At 44.3% G+C, this 19,816-nt stretch overlaps 1 protein-coding gene across 1 annotated transcript in view; it reads right to left on the bottom strand.

Annotated features, from left to right (window-relative positions):
- Positions 1-17,432: 17,432 nt before the first annotated feature.
- Positions 17,433-19,816, bottom strand: part of RAD21 (RAD21 cohesin complex component) — a 29,685-nt gene continuing 27,301 nt past the window's right edge. The window contains exon 14 of the mRNA XM_037146381.2: positions 17,433-19,137. Coding sequence (XP_037002276.1) covers positions 18,946-19,137 — 192 coding nt within the window. The 3' untranslated portion in view covers positions 17,433-18,945. The remainder of the gene's footprint in view (positions 19,138-19,816) is intronic.

The following is a 19,816-nucleotide window of genomic DNA, read 5'->3' as shown; positions in this document are numbered from 1 at the left end:
TGCAAAGTTCTCAGTCCTTTCCTGACTCGGGAGGCCCCTTTAGCTCTTTGGAAGTGGTCATTCTGGATTCTTCATTCTTCATTGGATTCTTCATTCTTATTAGTTACCTCTCCACTGTAGCAAAAGGTCCCATTTTATTCCCAATATCCTCTTTGATATGGCCCACAGTTGTTGAATTTATCTTTAACCATATTTCTCCCCCCAAAAAAATTAAGAAAAAAATCTACTTAATGCTATTTTTCTTCAGTAGGCAAGCCTATAATGAGCCTCAGAGAATTCCCAGCCACCCACCTCTTGGCTCTCTAAGACATACTGTCTGAGCAGGACATACATTGAGAAGTGTCTTTCATTCAGTAGAAATGTTTGCAGTTAGGATTTTTATTTATGAAGGAACTGCTTGATGTTAACTGAATGTTTTCTCTTTCCATTGCATTTTTGAATTTTATTTAGTTTCATTTTTCTTAAGGGTAAGCCAAGCAGGGATCCAAGCAGGAAACCAGGGGGATCATCAACATTTAACCAATGGAGACAGAGAGAGGATGAGGAAGTAAAAGGAGAACGAGTGAACTATGGGGGGGGGGGGCCGTCACTGGAGCCAAGGGGATTTAGAACTTCAAAAGGGAGAAAGCTTCAAAAATCACTCAGTTGCCATTGAGTTTGGCAATTAGGGAGTTGCTGGGCTTGGCACGAGTGATGAACTCTGAGCGTAGTCCACAGTGTGGAAAGAAAGGAAGTCTGGCCACTGTGACTTGTGGAAACACGAGCTGTGAGCAAGTACAGGCAGCGTGTGTTGATGCCTCGTTCCAGAAGCATATGAGAGAGATGGGATGGCAGGGTTCAGGCAGACAGGCTCCTTGATAGGCAGGATTGAGATTTAAGTATATTTATGTAAGGAAAGGAAGAAGATAAAAATATATAAAATTATATATATATAATATATATATTTCTTCTTCTTGCCGTCATATAGATAGATAGATGGTAGAGAAAGAGGGAGAGGGATGAGATACAGAGAAAGAGAGAGATAGAGAGAGAGGATAGATGCAGGAAAGAAGCAGAGTAACTGAGGAGTTAGGATTTAGAGGAAGCAGAAGGGTATAGGAGGAACTAAAATTTTACTTAAATAAGGAAACCTTTTCCAAGGCTAAAGGCAAAGAGTTAAGGCTGGATGTGGTGGAGGCAAGTCCATGGGCACGCGGTAGCAGTGGTGGTGAGGCTGAGGGCTTAGGTACGTAGCAAGTTCGCTGCTGAGTGCAAGGAGGCAGTGGGGGGTGAGCGTGAGTGGACAATGTGGGGAGATCTTTTGAATTAGTCTTTAAAAGTACAAGCACTAGTCAAGGAGCTGACCTGTAGTATTGGCCAGCGCTAAAGGTAAAAGCCAGTTTGTGCAATTCTGCATGTGTGGCAAGGAGATGGAATGTTCCATCATCATTGAGCATGAGTTTGGTCCCCCACCTCAGGAAAGCAGAGGCATAGGAGAGAGTCAGACTCCAGGATGGCCTCCTGGCTGAAATTTGTGCCAATAGCTATTTGACTCCAGAGAGAACATGATGTCCCACAGGTGCCAGCTCACCTACATAAACATTCATCACCACCTTGACCCGAGATAAGGAAGAGCTTGCTTACTGGAGCCCAAGTGAAAGACATGAGCATGAACTCTCCCTGCCCAGAAGGGGCAGCACTGTCAGGAACTGTGCCACGGGGCATTTCAAATGGAGTTGTTCTTCGAGAGTTAAAATATGCAACCAACGTAGGAAGGATGTGATGTGACTCTATAGAAGCTGGCAGAGTGGCTCCTGGACTAATGCAAACTTTGGTTACCACCTAGTTGGTGACAATAATATATTTGAAGGAAAAAATAGACTGATTTATCAGGGGAATCACCTCATTTGCTGTGGATATGAAAAAAGCTGACCTTGACAATGGAGAATCAGTGGCCACACAGTCTGGAACACTTAGGTTCCTAGGACCAGTCCATCCCTATTCTAAAACAGTGTCATGGAAACATGTGGCTCAACAAGTCATTTGCTCCTTGCTCAAATCCATTCTCGCCAGGCAGCTTTCTGGACATAGTTCTGCTGTACAATAATCACTCACTCAAGAGAAATACCAACCGTCTGCTGTGTTTTGGGGTTATTCGTTTTGGTTTTAGCGATGCAGAGGTGGATTAACGAAACAAAAATCCCGGTCTTCATGAAGCTAACAATCATTCATTATACAGACACACACAGCCTAGTACTGTAACTGCAGATAAGCAGGATGGAGAAAAGCAAAGCCGAGGAGGGAGGCAGGAAGTGCTGCGGGTATTTCTATTTCTGGTCGGGTCACTGGGCAAAGCCTCTTCAAGAAGCTGCATTTAAACAAAGACTTGAAGAAAGTGAGGGAGTGGGCTGGGGGGCATCTGAGGGAAGACAAGCCTAAGCAAAGGAAGTAGCCAACATAATATTCCCGAGGTGGGACAGGCCTGGCTTGTTCCAGGCACAGTGAGGAGTCCGGAGTGACCAGAGTGGAGGGAGGAGGGGAAAGAAAGTGGGGATGTGATCAGGAAGGCGATGGCGTGGGTGGGTGACATTACATGGGATCTTATAAGCCATTATAATAACTGGCACTTACTCTGAGTGAGATGCGAAGGTTTTGAATAAAAGAGTGATCTGACGAACTTTTTTTTTAAAATTTTTTATTGATTATGCTGTTATAGTTGTTCTATTCCCCCTTTATTCCCCTCCACCCTACCCCTCATCCCCACCATTACCCCCCCTTTAGTGTATGACCATGTGTCTCAAGTCCTTTAGATTCTATATTTCCCATGCTATTCTTGCCCCCCCCATCTATTTTCTATCTACTGTCTATGCTACTTATTTTCTGTACCTTCTCCCCCCTTCTCCTCCTCCCACTCCCCTGTTGCTAACCCTCCTTGAGATCTTCATTTCTATGTTTCCACTCCTGATCTAGCTGTCCTTTTAGTTTGCTTTCGTTTTAGGTGTGGTTGTTAATAAGTATGAGTTTGTTGTCCTTTCACTGTTCATCTTTTTTATCTTCTTTTTCTTAGGTAAGTCCCTTTAACATTTCATATAATAAGGGCTTGGTGATGATGAACTTCTTGAATTTGATCTTATCTGAGAAGCACTTTATCTGTCCTTCCATTTTAAATGAAAGTTTTGCTGGATAGAGCAATCTTGGATGTAGGTCTTTAGATTTCATGACTTGGAATATTTCTTTCCAGCCCCTTCTTGCTTGTAAGGTCTCTTTTGAGAAATCCGCTGACAGTCTGATGGGGACTCCTTTATAGGTGACTGTCCCCTTAGCTCTTGCTGCTTCTAGGATTCTCTCCTTCATTTTAATTTTGGCTAATGTAATTATGATGTGCCTTGGTGTGTTCCTTCTTGGGTCCAACTTCTTTGGGACTCTCTGAGCTTCCTGGATTTCCTGGAAGTCTATTTCCTTTGCCAGATTGGGGAAATTCTCCTTTATTATTTGTTCAAATAAGTTTTCCACTGGTGGCTGTGCCTTTCCCCCTTCTGGTATCCCTATAATTTGGATGTTGGAGCGTTTAAAGATGTCCTGGAGGTTCCTAAGACTCTCCTCATTTCTTTGAATTCTTGCTTCTTGACTCTTTTCTGTTTGGCCATTATTTGCTTTCTTCTGGTCCACTCCATTGATTTGGGTCCCAGTTTCCTTTTCATTGCTATTGGTGTCCTGTGCAATTCCATTCATTTCAATTAGTTTTGCCTTCATATATTTGTCTAATTTGTCGGTATAATCAACCAGTTCTGTGAGGATCCTGATCACCAATGTTTTAAACTGTGCATCTGTGAGTTTTGCTATTTCTTCATCGCTTAGAACTATTGGCTCTGGGGCTCTGAGATCCTCCTGCGCCATTCTTGGTCTGTTCGGGCCCTTTAAGTGAGAAGGGGCGCCTTGGATTCCCAGGTCGCTGGTTTGTGACGCTGTATGTAGGGGCGTGGCCAGAGCGGGGAAATGGCGACCCCCTCTGCCGCTTCTCACAGCTGGGTGCGGAGGAGCAGTGCCTTAGGTGGTTCACCTGGGCCGGGCCACTCAGAGTCGCTGGGGTATGTGGAGGTGGGGTCAGAGCAGGGAAATGGTGGCGCCCTCCACTGCCGCTTGCCGTGGGGACCTGCCGGCCCGGTCCAACCGCCCACTCCCTTGCCTGTCCACCCGCGCACAAATGCGCGACCTCAGTCAACACGCAGCCCTGGCCCGGTTGTCTCCCCCGTGGTCGCTCGCCTGGTTGCTCGCACGGTCGCTCACTAGGTCCAACCCTGCGCCTGGATTCCGCGCGTCTGACCGAGTTTTCCTGTGCAACCCCGCTCCGCCAGCCGCTGGTTTCGCCCCTTACCGGTCAGGCTGAAGAATTTGTTGTTAACGGACTTCCGAAAAGTTCAATTTTCCGTGTTCTGGCTGTGTTTTCTGTTGCTAATATTTAGTTTTCTCTAATCTTGGTTGTGTGAGAAGGCACGGCACATCCACCTATGCCTCCATCTTGGCGGAAGTCTCTGACGAACTTTTTAATAGAATCATAAATACTGTACTCAAACCTTCTGTGTTGGGAGGAGTTTGGGAAGACAGTGGATCAAAGAGAAGAGAAAGGAGCAGGCAGGCTGCTTTGGTGATCCAGGGAAAGAGAAGATGGAGAGGTGGAGAGCAGCGATGAAGGTGAGTGTGGCCCAGGGGGTTGAATGTTGTCCTGCAAAGCAAAAGGTCACCGTTTGGTTCCCAGTTAGGACACATGTCTGGGTTGAGGGTTTGGTCCATGATTGGGGGTGAACGAGAGAAAACCAATCAATATTTCTCTCCTCTCTCTCCTTCTCTCTAAAAATAAATAAAATCTTTTTAAAAAAGTAGTTGAACTCTTGGTGATAATAGAACAACAGGATTTGTTGGATCATGTAAAGTGGAGGGAGTGAGAGAAACTGAGAAGTCAAGGATGATTCCAAGGTTGTGGTGTTAAACAACTGGAGTGGCCAGGGGAGCTTGGGTGAAGGTCAGGAGGTCAGCTCCAGACGTGTTCAATTCCAGAAGGTTAATAGATGTGTCAGTGGAGATAGGAAATCAGCAGCCAAGAGTTGACAGCGAAGAGATCAAGATTAAAATCACAGCTGGAGATATAAAGTTGAGAGTCATTAGCATGTGGATGCTATTTAGAGCCACGAGACTGGAAGAAATTACTGGAGGTGGGGGGGGGAACAGAGGGGAGCGGGGCGTGCCCACAGAAAAGAGAAGTTCAAGGACTGAATCGTGGGGCATTAAGATTGAGGGGTGGGTGTAAATAGGAATCAGCAAAGGGGTATGAGAATGAACTTCCAGTGAGGTAGGAAAAGCAAATAGCCACGAGAGTGAGGATGAGATATCTCTGAAGCCAGGTAAAAAATGTATTTGAAGACAAACGAGTGATTCATCGTGTCAACTGTGAGCAGAACATGCACTAATTATTTAGGCCAGAAAAATTAGTTGGGTCATGGGATATCTGGTTGCAGTTTGCTGGGTAAGCCTGAGGGCTAGACCTTGAACTATGGCAAATTCATGTCACTCTGTGAAAGCTGTTTAGCAATCCCTCTGCTTGTACCCTGGTTGCAATGACATTTGACATTTGAGCTTTGTCACGTGCAGGATCTGCTTGGGAATCCAGTCTTCACGTCTGCATCTAATCTCTTGCCCTTTCAGAGCTAACCTATTAGCTGCCGTCAAGAGACACCCTGTCCTGGCTGGAGGACAAGGATGTCCTCCATTGGTTGGAGGGCCATCCTGTGACTGAAGGGTTGTGGGTTCAATTCCTGGGTCAGGGCGCATGCCAGTCAGGGTGCATACGAGAGGCAACAGACTGATGTTTCTCTCACATCGATGTTTTTCTTTCTTTCCTCCTCCTTCTCTCTCTAAAAGCAATGGGGAAAAGTGTCCCTGATTAGGATTAAAAAAAGAGAGAGAGAGACATCCCATATGGACCCAGTCTGTTGAGGGTATGTTTTTGGAGTCATTCCCACACACATGGTGAATAGTGCGAGAGAACCCGTGGCCCTTACCACACTCAGACTTGAATTTGTGTAGTAGAAAGACTTGCCTGGGAACCAGGGAATTTTGGTTCCTGTTCCAACTCAATCACCTAACTAGATCTATTCCTTAGGTCAAGTAACTAAACTTCTTATGACTTTGTTATATTAGCAGGGTAGGTTATATTAGGCAGCAGGAATAGACTAACTAAAATTTCAGTGGCTCAGTACCACAAAGGTTTATCCTTGTGCCTGCTAATACTTATCCCAGTTTTATGAGAAGCCTGTGTTCCCTGTAGTCACTCGGGGACTGGCCTGATGGAGGGTCACCAGCTAGTAGCTTTGGTGGCACTTCTATAGGAGACTGTTCTGCGTGGTGTGGGCCCAGACAGGACCCACACCCATGGATAGGTTTTCCCGTGGGAAATCAGGCCTGCATTGTGCCTAGCCTGCTTTGAGACTTGCTTTTGCTAAAACTCTCTCATCCTGAATTGAGACAGAAAGTGCTTACTACTGTAACTTCCTAAAATTCCAAGGATGAGTATAACCAGTTCAACCACTTTTCCTTTCCCTCTGCATTTGCAAATATCCTTCTGTGATGTGATTAGCATCACAGAAGACATGGTCACTGTCTCCATTTTAACCACCTGAAGTGAACCTGTGCATAGTAAATGAGGACCATCATGTAATGTGGTGAGAAAAGAAATAAAGGCCAGTCAAGGCAAGGGCTGAGGCTTTTTCTCCTTTTGAGAGAAAAGCCAAGCTGTCCCCTTTCCTCCACAGGACTCGGTCATCCATGTGGATTTTTTTGTGTTGCATCCACAATATGGCAGACCCCACGAGCCAGGGTCTACATCACACTCCTACCTTCACAAACTCTTGGGTTTGGGGGAAGAGCAAATGGGGAAGAAGTTTGCATGGGCTTCTCACTGTTTCAGTTCTGAAGAACTGTGCTTCATTTCTGCTCAGGGCCCCTTGGCCAGAATCAGTCACATGGCCTCATCCAACCACTGTGGAGTCATGAAATGCAGAGGAAAAAAACGAGGCATTTATCAACCATTATAGTCTATGCCACAACCAGTTAATTCTATTCCACAGTCTATTCCACGTCTGTTAATGAGGTTAGTGATAACAATAAAATTGATCTCACAAAGATGTTGGAAGGATTAAATGAAATAATGCCTGTGATGTGCTTAATGTAGGGCCTGGCCCATAGAAAGTTTTCTGAAACTTCTAGTCATGATAAATATATTATTGTTATTATTAAGTGGGCAATAAATTGTTACTATAATTATTATTAATGTGTGATTATCCTAAGAACCTAAGTGACTATACCTATGCTCTTAACCCTTTGTCACCTTGGGACTATTACAAAAATGTTCTGCCCAGAACTTGGGATCAGGATCAGGTAAGATCTTTGACAAAAGACTTCAGGAAAGTAATTATCGAGGCAGCTGCTCTTCAGCCACTGCCGTTGGCCATGGATGCCTCTGTCAGCAAGCCGGGAGCAAGTCTGAAGACATGGGAAGGCTCCAGTGCTCTCCTAAATGACTTTCCAGGCTCCACATTCTTCCTGCACATCTAGTCTCCCAGAGTTTGAGACATGGGGGGCACGACGGGGCAGCTCAGGTTTCCTGGCAGTCAGGCTCGTACGTAAACAGCTGGAACCAGAAGGGCTTAAGCCTAGAATCTGTAGCAAGTCCAGCAAGATTGCTTCGCCTGAGAGGTAATGCTGTCTTCTGCCTGCTGTCTTGGCTTTGCTTCCTTATATCCAGGCTTCCAAGTCAATCCTGCTCCTTTTTACCTCCATGCCTTCGCCTGCATTAGTCTTTCTTCCCTGAACACCTTTCCCTCCCATCCTCTGCTTTCCACCTGTGGGATGAAATTCCAGTCATTCCTCAAGGTCTAGTTCAAATGCCTCGCATTGCTTCCTTGAAACCTTTGGAGGTATAATTGCAGAGATCCTGTTTTAATACACTATTAGTGCCTAGCCTGCGTCTTGTGTTAATACATGTTTGTCGGGATGAAAACCTCTCTCTTCATGAAGACTGCAATGCAGTCTCAAAAAGTTTGGGAAAGTTGTTTCTTTGGCTCCAGAGTCTCATCAAAAAGATGCCCAAAGTGCTGACATTTCTTTAAATTTTAAGTTCATAAAACTTGGAATAGTTGCTCTAAGATGTCAACCTTAATTACAAAGTTTCCTCTTGCCTTGCTGAAGCCAACTTTCAGATTAAGGCCTAACATCGTCTCCATCTAATACAGTATTTCTTCTCCCCAGGGAAGCTGTCTCACCATCTTAGCACATTTGTGGAGTTTTCCAGGTTGTAGAGTATGTGCACATACATGACCCCCCCCCCACACACACACACCGAGCAGTGCTCGCCGTGATCAGGGGCTTGGGAGTGTAGGGCCTACCATTTCATAGGCCCCCGCTCTAACCAGGGCGGTACGCAGACCCTGCTATCTCGGCCGACTCCACCCAAACAGCTTTGGGACTGGGAAAGAAACTCAGGATTTATTAGCTGCTATTATCTTTCAAACAGCACAAAGAAGGTGACATTCTCGTTTCCTCGAAAGCAGTTTCATACCAAGAATTATTGTGGGGATTTGGAATCCCCAGTCAAGTATTCTCTTGTATTTAAACTCTAAGAGACTCTCTTCCTAACTAGTCAATAAGTTTTCACCTGAATCTAAGGCTTTTGGCCCTTTGTTTTGATCTTAACACCTCTGGGAGGTGGGCTCTGAACCAACTTTGCAAGAGCAAACCCACCAGAGGCTCCAGACCCCAGCCTTGGGGCTTCTCTGTAGCAGGTGAGCAGTAGACCTGAGTGCAAGTCCCAAAAGGAGTGGGTAGTCAATGTCGGATGAATTATTCTCCCTTCCTTGTTTTTCAAGACAAGGTAACAAGCCTTTAAAAAACATAAGAATTGACATTTCCTTCTTAAGGCTGATATCTACACTAGTTTCATGAGTTATTTTATTTCCACCCGTTACCATTGGTGATGCTGAATACAATAAAAAGTTATCACAGTCACTCGTTAGATTGAGGAGTCTGAGGTTACAGACAAGTCCTCCAAAGTTCCTAGTGAAGTAGTCAAAGAAGCACAAGTAAGCAGATAAATTAAAGCATATTGTGACAAGTTGCATAGCTGAGGTAAAATAAAATAGAGGGGAAATGGAAAAAGAGAGGTAGAATAACTTCACTGGAGGAGGGTTATTTCTTTGGAGAAGCTCTCCCAATTCCCTTGACCTAATGAGAAATGTAACTCTATGGGGGCAGGAACTGTCTGTTTTGTTCTCATTGGTGCGCCTGGCCAAAGAACCATGCCTAGTTTGGGGTAAAGCACTCAAATATTTCTGACCCAAGTAACAACTGATAAACACAGAGCAGTTACCATGGGCCAGACTCTATGCCAAGTGCTTTTTCTTGCATTATGTTATTTAATCTTCACAGGAGCCTTATGAGTTTGTGCAGGAGAGAACCAAGACTTAGAGAAGTTAAGACATTCGCTGTGGTTTCTGGTTAGGGGCAGGGCTGGTACTGACCCCACCTTTCTCGTTGTCCACGCCCATTCCCTCACCACTAGGCCAAACTAACTCGATAAAGAGAATCCGTGGTTGTTTTGATTATTGCTACTGGGATTATTATCCATCTGTTGTCTCTCTTACCCATTTTCTAGCCCGTAGGAGACTGTCAGCAGCTGGGATAATTAGAATGGGAAGTGAGAAACCCTTTGGCCAGATGCCTCTGCAAACAACACTGTTTCAGTTTGCTCGGCCTGGAGAGCTTCATTCCACCTTTGAATCGTATGGGAATTTCCCACTGAGCCGTTCTTGGCAGAGAGAAAACTAATTGGGCTTAGAGCTGATCACGGAGGGCTCTTCCTCCCACCAGTGGGCCCAGAGACTGGCTCGGGGCTCAACCTGGCAACTCCGAGAATAAGGTGGAAGTGTGGTAACTGAAGATGTCGCCAGGGGCAGCCCTGCATCAGAACCTCAGGAATGCTTGTTAAAAATGCAGGTTGCCAGGCCAGCGTTCAAGCCCGCAGCTTCACAGTCTCCCACAGGACTGCTGTATTCATAACACCCCAGAATCACTGCATTTCCTGGCTTTGGGAGATTTGAGGGGATGTGGCTTTTGTCTTGAGGTTTAAATTTTTCTAGCCCTGATTCTAAGCAGAGGCTTCCATTAGGTTATACGCTTGCTTGATGCTTATACAGCAGTTATCACACAAAATATTATTAGCAGGGCATGGCCTGAAGCATAAAACTCAAGTAAGAATTCTCCCTGTGGGCCTGACGAGTCAAATAAAGGCCTTGTGAAAAATAAAGATGGTGTTCTTTAGAGAGGAAGCAGCCAAGCTCAGGGGTTTGAAGCGGCAGCTGAGAAAGAGTCCAGGAAGTCTTGCTTCAGTGATATAAAATTGCTTTCCTTAGAGTCATCACACTTGGCTCAACGGAAGCCAGAACCCTGAGATGCATGCACTGAATCTGTCTGCAGACATCCGGTCTCCCTGATGTTGCAAACGATTTGGCATCGTGTATCACGTTTAAAAGTCAGGTCTATTCTTATATGCATCTGGATTCCTGGTGTCTCTGGGTAAACCCCCTCTGTGACAGCGCTGTGTCCTTTATTCTGAACCAGCAGTTGCTGAGATTTTTCACAGGCACTGTTCCCCCAGATCCAGCCGCCCGCCCCATTTATCCAGCCCACCACTGTCCTTCCGTCCCCTCAAGTGCTGTACCCCTGGCCACCTCATGCCTTTCCATCACCTGCCTCAGCATTCCCACTCATGACAGAAGCAGGAAGAACACAGAATGGGGAGCAGATGATCCTGGAAGCAGGTTCTTGATATAGGAACCTTCTGTCTGGCCCTGGCTGGTGTGGCTCATTCGGTTGGAGTGTTTCCCGTACACCGAAACTTTGGACGTTCCATTCCCAGTCAGGGCATATGCCGAGACTGTAAGGTTGATCCCCAGTCAGGTCGCCTATTGGAGGCAAGTAACTGATGTCTCCCTCTCACTTCAATGTTTCTCTCTGTCTCTCTATCTCCCCCTCTCCTTACTCCATCTCTAAAATCAAACCCATTTTTAAAGATTCAAAAAAAAGAGAGACTTCCATCTTCCCACTGTTTTCAATGTTCTTAGGTTAACTTGCTAGTTGACAATAATGTAACATTATTTAGAGGAAGCAGCAGGAGAGCTAGACTATAAGGAAGGAGAAAAAGGTGGTCCACATACATTTCTACTTTGAAAATTGCCCAGTTACCTGCTCATGTGGGTTGCCACTGGTGGTGGACAGGAGGTGCCGAGAAGCTAAGCTGCAAACTGAGGCCGGCTGCTGCTTGTGTTGGGCTTGAGACTGCTGAGCAAGTGGTACAGGACAAGTATAGACGCTGCTTATTTGGGGGTTTGTGAACATGAGAGAGTTTACAAATGCCCACAGCATGAGCCAGGACAGGTCACAGGTCATTTATTTATCTTCTTAGACAGAGGAGAAGGGAGGGAGAAAGAGAGAGAGAGAAGCATCAGCGTGTGGTTGCCTCTCACACACTGCTTATTGGTGGCCTGTCCTGCAACCCAGGCATGTGCCCTAGACTGGGAATCAAACCAGCAAAGCTTTGGTTTGCAGGCCTGCACTCAACCCACTGAGCTACACCAGCCAGGGCAAGACAGGTCACTTCTATGGGAAAAAAACTGGGCTTGGGCAGGCCCACAAATTGGGTGGGGCAGTCTCAGGGAAACACCAGGGTAGGTGGGCACATTTGCCAAGTGACGGAGACTCATATATAATGCTCAGCACCAGCACTGCAGGATGGGTAGGAGGAAGGGCTCAGCAAAGGAACAATGACTTCTACCATCACTCTGTCTGCGATGTGGCCACCCCTGCTGCCCTCACCCCAAAGCTAGACAATTCCTTTCCTCACCTACATCCCAGCACTTTTTGATCCACTTCCCCAGTGCAACAGCTCAGAGGAGGTGAGTCCACCAATAAATCTGAGCATGGGCCCTTTAAGAGGAATGCCTGGGACTCCAGAAGCTCTGTCTCTTAGCCACCATCCCCCCTGGTTTTCACAGCCAAAAGTTATGGGGACTTTTCTTCCTGGGTGGATGGGGAGGGAGCCTAGTGTGGGGCTGGCACCCCTCGCTTCATGGGGGGACCTCCACAGCCAAGGTAATTCTGTGCCTCCACACTTCCTACCGGTCTCAAACAGTCACTGGGCTCTGTTCAGTTAGACATCAGGCATTTCTCACAGGTGTTTTTCTGTAGTTTAGTTGTATTTTTGATGCCGTCCTGGAAGAAGACGAGCAGTGTTTACCTACTCTACCACCTTATCAGAAGCCTGCTTCATCTTCTTTATCCACTCATCCGTTGACGGGCACTTACGTTTCCATATTTGGCCTACGGTGCATCATGCTACAGTAACGATAAGGGGACAGCTCTTTTCAAGATCTGTTTTCCTTTCCTTTGGATTATATGCCCAAAAGTGAGATGATGGGTGACGCATATGGTAGCTCTGTTCTTACCGTTGGAGGAAAACCCCACACCGCTGACCACCGTGGTTGATCGACTTGACGTCCCCACCACCGTGAACGAGAGTTCCACTTTTCCACCCCTCCTCGCACATCACCCTTGTTATCTCTGGCCTTTTTGAGAACCATCCTGACAGGTGTGAACTGATACCTCATTGTGATTTTGATTTGCGTTTTCTTGATGATTAAAGATATTGAGCAGTTTTTCATGTCCCTTTTGGCCATTTGTATGTCTTCTTTGGAAAAATGTCTATTTATTGTCCGTTTTCAAATCAGATGGTTTGTTCACTTGCTCTTGAGGCATTGGAGTTCTTTATGTAGTTTAGATATTAGGCACTTATCAGATACATGATTTACAAACATTTCCTCCCACTCCGTAGGTTGCCTCTCCGTTTTCTTAATGGTTTTCTTCGCTGAGCAGCTTTTTATTTCGATGTAGGTTGTGGTGTCAGTTATCACATCTTTTTTATTTCTGTATTTATTTATATGGGTCCTCTCCTTTTTTCTTGATGAATCTGGTTAAAGATATATCCATTTTGCTTATCTTTTTTAAGGAAAGCATTCTGATTTGGCCCCTACCCGTGCATGTTGGATGGGAGGAGGGACAGCAAAGGAACAATGGCATCTGCCAGCACTTCTGTCCCCAGAGTGAGCTACCCTGATGCCCACTCCCCTCCCAGCCCTCGCCCTGAAGCCAGTCAACCCAGGTCCTTCCTGTGTGTCTCTGGTGTTTTCTGAGCTGCTGCCCTGGCACTGGAGCTCAGAGCCACCGAGTCCCTATGTTCCTGTGGGCCCATCAAGAGGAATACCTGGACCGGCTGACCTCCACCCCCATTCATTGGAAACCCCTGCTCATTTTCACAGCCAGACGTTTGGAGGATTTTTCTTCTGTTAATACATCTCTTACATTGATGATTTTAAGTCCTCTCTTTTTTCTTGGTGAGTCTTGCTAAAGATCTTTCCATTTTATTTTTAGAGAGTCAGCTGTTAGTGTAATTGATTTTTGCCATTGTCCTTTTAGTTCCTATTTCCTTCTACTAAGTTTGGGCTTCATTTGTTCTTTTTCTAGTTCCTTGAGGTATATACCATTAGGTTGTTTGAGATTTTTCTTGTTTCTTGATGTTGACATTTATCACTGAACTTTTCCCTTAGAACGGCTTTTGCTTCATTCCATAAATTTTGGTCTGTTTTTTCATTTTCCTTTGTCTCGAGATATTTTTTCTCTTATTTCTTCTTCGACCCGTCACACTGCAGTAGCACGGCTGAGCCCCGCAGTACATCACCCAGCCTGTTGTGTCTCCCACTTTACTTCCGATCACTTTCCCTCACTCTGTTCTCTTCAGCGTCTGGTCTTGCACTATCTTGAACATGTCAGGCATATGTATGTCCCCGCTTTTGCCCTATGTATTTCTTGCCTTAGACACTCTATGCATCCTTGTCTAACGTTCAGGTCTGCAGAGAACCTTGTCTTGTAAATGAGGCTTACTCTGTCTGCTCTTAAGTAATACTGCAGCCCATCATTCTGAACATACTAGGTTTTTGACTTATGTTCATCATTGTCTCCAAGCTAGAAGGTAAGCTCTATGAAGACAGAGAACTTTGCTTGTTTTTTGCATTCTTGGACTCTGAGCACCTTGCCTAGGTTTAGGAGTACCGATTGTGCAACCTGGTAGTGCTAATATGGTAGCCACTAGTCATGTGTGACTAGCAGTCATTTGAAAGGTGGTCTACCTTGCAGTTGTGAAACACTGGAGACGTGAAAAGCAAAGGAGCCAGTCACCAAGATGAGGCGTTACAGTGCAGGGGTGTCGAACTCATTTTCACCGGGGGCCCCATCAGCCTTGCAGTTGCCTTCAAAGAGCCGAATGTAATTTTTGGACTGAAACTTAACTATTCCTTAACAGTTTTAAGTGAGGGCTCAGTGCTGCTGCCAGGTAGAAACAAGGTACCAGGCTGGAGAAAACAAGGTGGAGGGCCAGATTCGGCCCTCGGCCCGTGTGTTTGCCACCTGTGCATTCCAGGGTCTGAAGGAGTAAGTAGAATTAGTGGCTGTAGATGGACAGAGGTGCCGTATGGTCCCGGTGGAGCTGTCCACGCCACAGGACGTGCTCCAGGATCGGGAAGGTTAAGAACCTGATGTGGAAAAAGTAATGTCACTCCCGTTATACAAAGATTAGCTGCTTTTAAAGTTGCTTTGCATTAGCTCATAGGGTCTTCACAACTTCTGGAAACAGGTGTGCATGATCTGATTTTCATCTTGTCTTAGAAGTAGGCCCAGAGAAAGAGAGAATCAAGTTTGAATTTTAGGCTCCAAAATCAAATGAAATGAAAAGCTACTTCCAGACCTCTGGCCCACTTTGGTAGTAGCTGTTTGAGTAGAAGGGATTCTTTCCAAGTCTCTACCTAGGCTTCCACATCCTAAATCGAGTACTCATGGTTCTGCTGTATCTAAAGTGAAACCACTTCACTTTACGTACTATGCTGAGCCATCTTTCAAATCTTAGCAAAAGCTTTTTATCGCCTGATAAAAACCCCTTCAGGACTACCCCCAGGTACTTTGGCATGCAGTGTTCTAGCTCCCAACATTCTTGTATTAGGTTATAATTCTTTACTGCTAGTCTTTGCTATGGGTGGTGAGTCCTAAACTAAAGCATCTTTGGGTCTGAGGATAATTGGTAGTTAGTAAACAGTTTTTCCTATTATAAACAGCATTAAACTATTCATGGTTTAAGCCCTGATGTGCCTTAAGGCACTACGACACTTCCAGCCAAAGATGGAGGCGTAGGTAGACACACTGTACCTCCTTGCACAACCAAAAGGACAACAAACTTAAAAACAAAAAACCACCAGAACTGACAAACTTGAAGTGTGTGGAAGTCTGACGAGTTAATTAAAGAAACATGCATGCCAGACTAGTAGGAGGGGTGGAGACGGCAACTAGGCAGAGAGGACTCACAGCAAGGTGGTGGCTGGAGGACGGGGATAGGTGAAGCAGCGGATGGTGGACCCAGTGAGGTGGCGGCTGGTGGAGCGGGAGGTCCCCCATTCGAGGGCAGATAAACCAGAAGGAATAACTAGGGAGCTAGAGAGAGGCCCACAACCCAATGTCCCAGTTCAGGGAAATAAAGGCTCAAAACCTCTGACTGAAAACACCTGTGGAAGTTGAAGCAATGCGAGAAACTCCCAGCCTTATGGGAGAATTTGTTGGAGAGACCCACAGGGTCCTGGAATGTACACAAGCGCACCCATCTGGGAATCAGCACCGTAAGGGCCCAATTTGCTGTGGGTTGCGGGGGAAGTGACTGAAATCCAGCAGAGATCGGAGCAAACAGCACTGTTCCCTCAGGGACCCCTCTCCCACGTACAGCACAGTGCCACAGGTTGCCCCACCCTGGTGAACACCTGAGGCTCCGGCCCTTTCTACATAACAGGTGCACTGGGACAAAAATGGCTCCAATGAAAGATCAAAACTCCAGAAAAAATATGACTAAGCAATGAAGTGGCAGCCAACCTATCACACACACAGTTCGAAACACCGATAATCAGGATGCTCACAGAAATGGCTGAATATGGTTGCGAATTAGATGAAAACGTGAAGGCTGTGCCGAGTGCAACAAGGAAATTGAACAGGCAATAAACAATGATGGGAAGTAAACCAGAACTCAGATCAATGGTGTGGACCAAAAGGAAGAAACACTCTTCCAGAACAGAATGAAAACAATTCAAAAAAATGAGGAGAGGCTTATGAACCCCCAGGATATATCTTTAAATATTCCAACATCCGAATCATAGGGGTGCCAGAAGAACAATAACAAGAAATTTAAAACTTATTTGAACAAATAATGAAGGAGAACTTCCCCAATCTGGTAAAGCAAATAGACTTCCAGGAAGCCCAGGAAGCTCAAGAGTGTCCCAAAAGAAGTTGGACGCAAGGAGGAACACACCAAGGCACATCATCATTACCTTAGTCAAGATTAAAGGAGAGAATCTTAAAAACAGCCAAAGGAGACAGTTACCTACAAAAGGAGTGCCCATCAGACTGTCAGCTGATTTCTCAAATGAAAACTTGCAGGCAGGAAGGGGCTGGAAAGAAGTATTCCAAGTCATGAAAGGCAAGGACCTACATCCAAGATTACTCTATGCAGCAAAAGAATCATTTAAAATGGGAAGGGCAGATAAAGTGCTTCCCAGATAAGGTCAAGTTAAAAGAGCTCATCATCACCAAACTCTTATATGAAATGTTAAAAAGACTTATCAAAGAAAAAGAAGGTAAACAATATATGAACAGTAAAATGACAACAAAGTCATGGTTATTAATAACTGAGCCTAAAACAAAAACTAGGCAAACAACTAGAATAGGAACAGAATCACAGAAATGGAGATCATATGGAGGGTTATCAGCAGGGGCATGGAAGAGGGAGAGGGGGAAAAGGTACAGAGAATAAAAAGTATAAATGGTAGGTAGAAGATAGACAGGGGGAGGTTAAAAATAGTGTAGGAACTGTAGAAGCCAAAGAATTTGTATGTACAACCCATGGACATGAACTAAAGGGGGAAATGGAGGTGGGAGGGGGTGTGCAGGGCAAGGGGAATAAAGAAGGGGGGTAATGGGACAAGTGTATTAGCATAATCAATAAAATACACTTGAAAAAAAAAGATACCAAGACAACGGGGTGTGGGACAAGTCCTAGGCTTGAATGCAAAAGTGGTATAGTCCAAGTTACTGAATGCCCTGGCTTTCAGCAGGCTTTTCAGATGGACCCAGGAAGTTTCCAAGACAGGCTTATCGGCTGTTCGTTTAGGCCCTGAGGTTATACGCCCACGGGAATGGCATAATTTTATGCACTTGTGTTTTCCAGGGCAGCACCACCAACTGAATAACCAATACTCCAACAATTTACAGCTTGTAACACAACTTTTATTAGAAAAGTTATACATAACATAGCATCAACTATTTTCAGGAACAATATTAAAACCCAATAAGCAACAAAAAACAGACTAACAAAATGTGTAACAAGGAACTAATGACTTTTCTATAATCAAACATTCAATTATCTACAATGTCTTTTTACAAAGGGAGAAAAATGGTTTTACAGGCACATTATATTGAAAATAAAGCTGCAATAGCAATTTTATACAATTACCATTCTCAAGAAAATGAATCATCAAAACAGTAATTACGCGTTCACAAATTTAAAACATTTCACTTAATTTTAAATTACTGGATATACACTGAAGTCTGAGTTTCCAAAGTGATTTATTTCCCCACAAAAGTGCCAACACTTACGCTAGAACTTTCAGTGTAACCTTGCTCTAAAAAGTTAAGACATTTTGATAATCATAATAGTCACATAATTTCTGGTGCTATCTGGTCTGTTAATAATAAAGCCTTTATTTGGATGTTTTTCACTTAAATTATAGGGACTGGATACAGAATTTATGTTGCAAAGCTATTAAAGTTCCAAACACAGAGTGTGCAGCGTTGGAAAAAGAGGTCAGTAATAAAACTTATAATAAATATCAGAGAAGCCATTATTTTTACAGCATTGTCTGCTTAAAGGTTAGGTCAACCAGGTGTATGATTTCCCATCAGTCTGTCCTTTTAGTTGGCATAGCAATTTCCAGCTCCGTGATTCGAATACTCACATATATTCAAACATTTTTTTAAAACTTTGATTTATAGCTCCTGGAAAGTTATAAATGTTTAAGTTCATTCTACTCTAAAAAAGTCTATTCCTGCTCATTTTAGAGCTTCCCTAAAACAACAGATTTCAGGATAGTAAGGTTCATTAAAAAGATTCATGGAATGATTTATAAAATGGAACACTTCTAACCAAGCCCTATCATTTTGTAGCCGAGGGGATGAGTTATAACATGATTTCCTACACCCCCTTAGTCACAGTGGAATTACACTTTAAAACAGATCTCGAGAACAACCTCTGTTTGGGCACCAGGCCTGAGTACAGCGGTTACCAAGAAGATTGCCAGTGTTACTGATGGGAAAAGACAATTTCCTTCTAAGACTCATACCATAATTCTTAAACTGTCAGGCATTTTCCCTGACACGTTTTCCTTTCCAATGGAGAACAAAGATAAAAATCCTGACTGCTGACTGCTACTCAACATTATTGCATGCGCCAATATTGCACACAACTGTTCTGAACTGTTAAAATAATCTTCTGAGTCCTTGGGGTGCTTGTTTTCTCCATCAGAACATAATCCATACAAGCACAGTTTCCCTTGAAGATGAAACTGATAAAATTAAAATACTGGAAAAAATGAATAAAAAGGCGAAGACTTTGTACAGACAAAAACCGGGACTTTCTTAAAGGGTTTTGTGTGCCCTACACATGGGGGCAATTTGTACACACTAGTGAAACAGACACTAGCTACAGTGCTTCTAAGCTGCTCAAATAATGTGGAACCTTGGTCCAGGCGTTGCGATGATGTCACTGTACGGTTCTTCCTGTGTCAGCTCAATAGCTTGCTGCTTTTTAAGAACCAAGAAACTGTAGAACTTTGCTGCAGCTTGCTTTCTGTTAGTGTTTCGACACAACTCCAGCAAACTGATAGATTCAGCTCCAGTTTTAGCAAGAGCTCGCTAAAACAAAACAAAACAAAACAAAAAGGAATTAAATGAATAATTTGTGTAACAAGATGTCAGTTTTGGATACTGGAAAAAGTATATTGTATATTCATTCTATTGGGGGCTGAGAGTGGACTTCTTTGAATAGTAAGAGTGATTCTCAGATTAATCAAGAAGGTTAAAGAGTGTATCACAGTATGTCTAAAATCATAAATCTAAGGGATATTATTGACTCATTTCTTTGGATATCTAAACTGATATAACAATAAAATCTAGCACTTAATAGTTCTTAAAATTTCCACTTAATCCAATGATCCTTTGAATCTATTTTAGGAAACTTGGAGCAACTTCCCCGTTGTATCACATGCTCAAGGTACCTCATCTATATCTGATACTTTAAGGCCCAAGGTATGTGCCATCTGACACTACAACAATTCGACAAATTTAATGACTCACGCAGATGAATTTGCTCAACCGAAAACAAGACGCGGATAAACAAAAGCGCATCACCATACATCACCACCACAACTCTGCTGTGCAAGATAACCGTGGGAGAGCACTCGCCTGGATGCCTGCAGGTTTCCTCGTGGTCTAACAGTTCATGTATCAAAGTACTTTAAATATGTAGTTCTGGAAATGTTTCAAAGGCAGGTTTTCTGGTTCTACAGCACAGGACTATTGTTTTGAAAGAGCA

Source organism: Artibeus jamaicensis, unplaced genomic scaffold, assembly GCF_021234435.1.
Source record: "Artibeus jamaicensis isolate MK-2021 breed Jamaican fruit bat unplaced genomic scaffold, CSHL_Jam_final scaffold_916, whole genome shotgun sequence".
NCBI lineage: Eukaryota > Metazoa > Chordata > Mammalia > Chiroptera > Phyllostomidae > Artibeus > Artibeus jamaicensis.
Note: the sequence above shows the minus strand (reverse complement) of the source record. Positions and strands in the feature narration are given on the sequence as shown.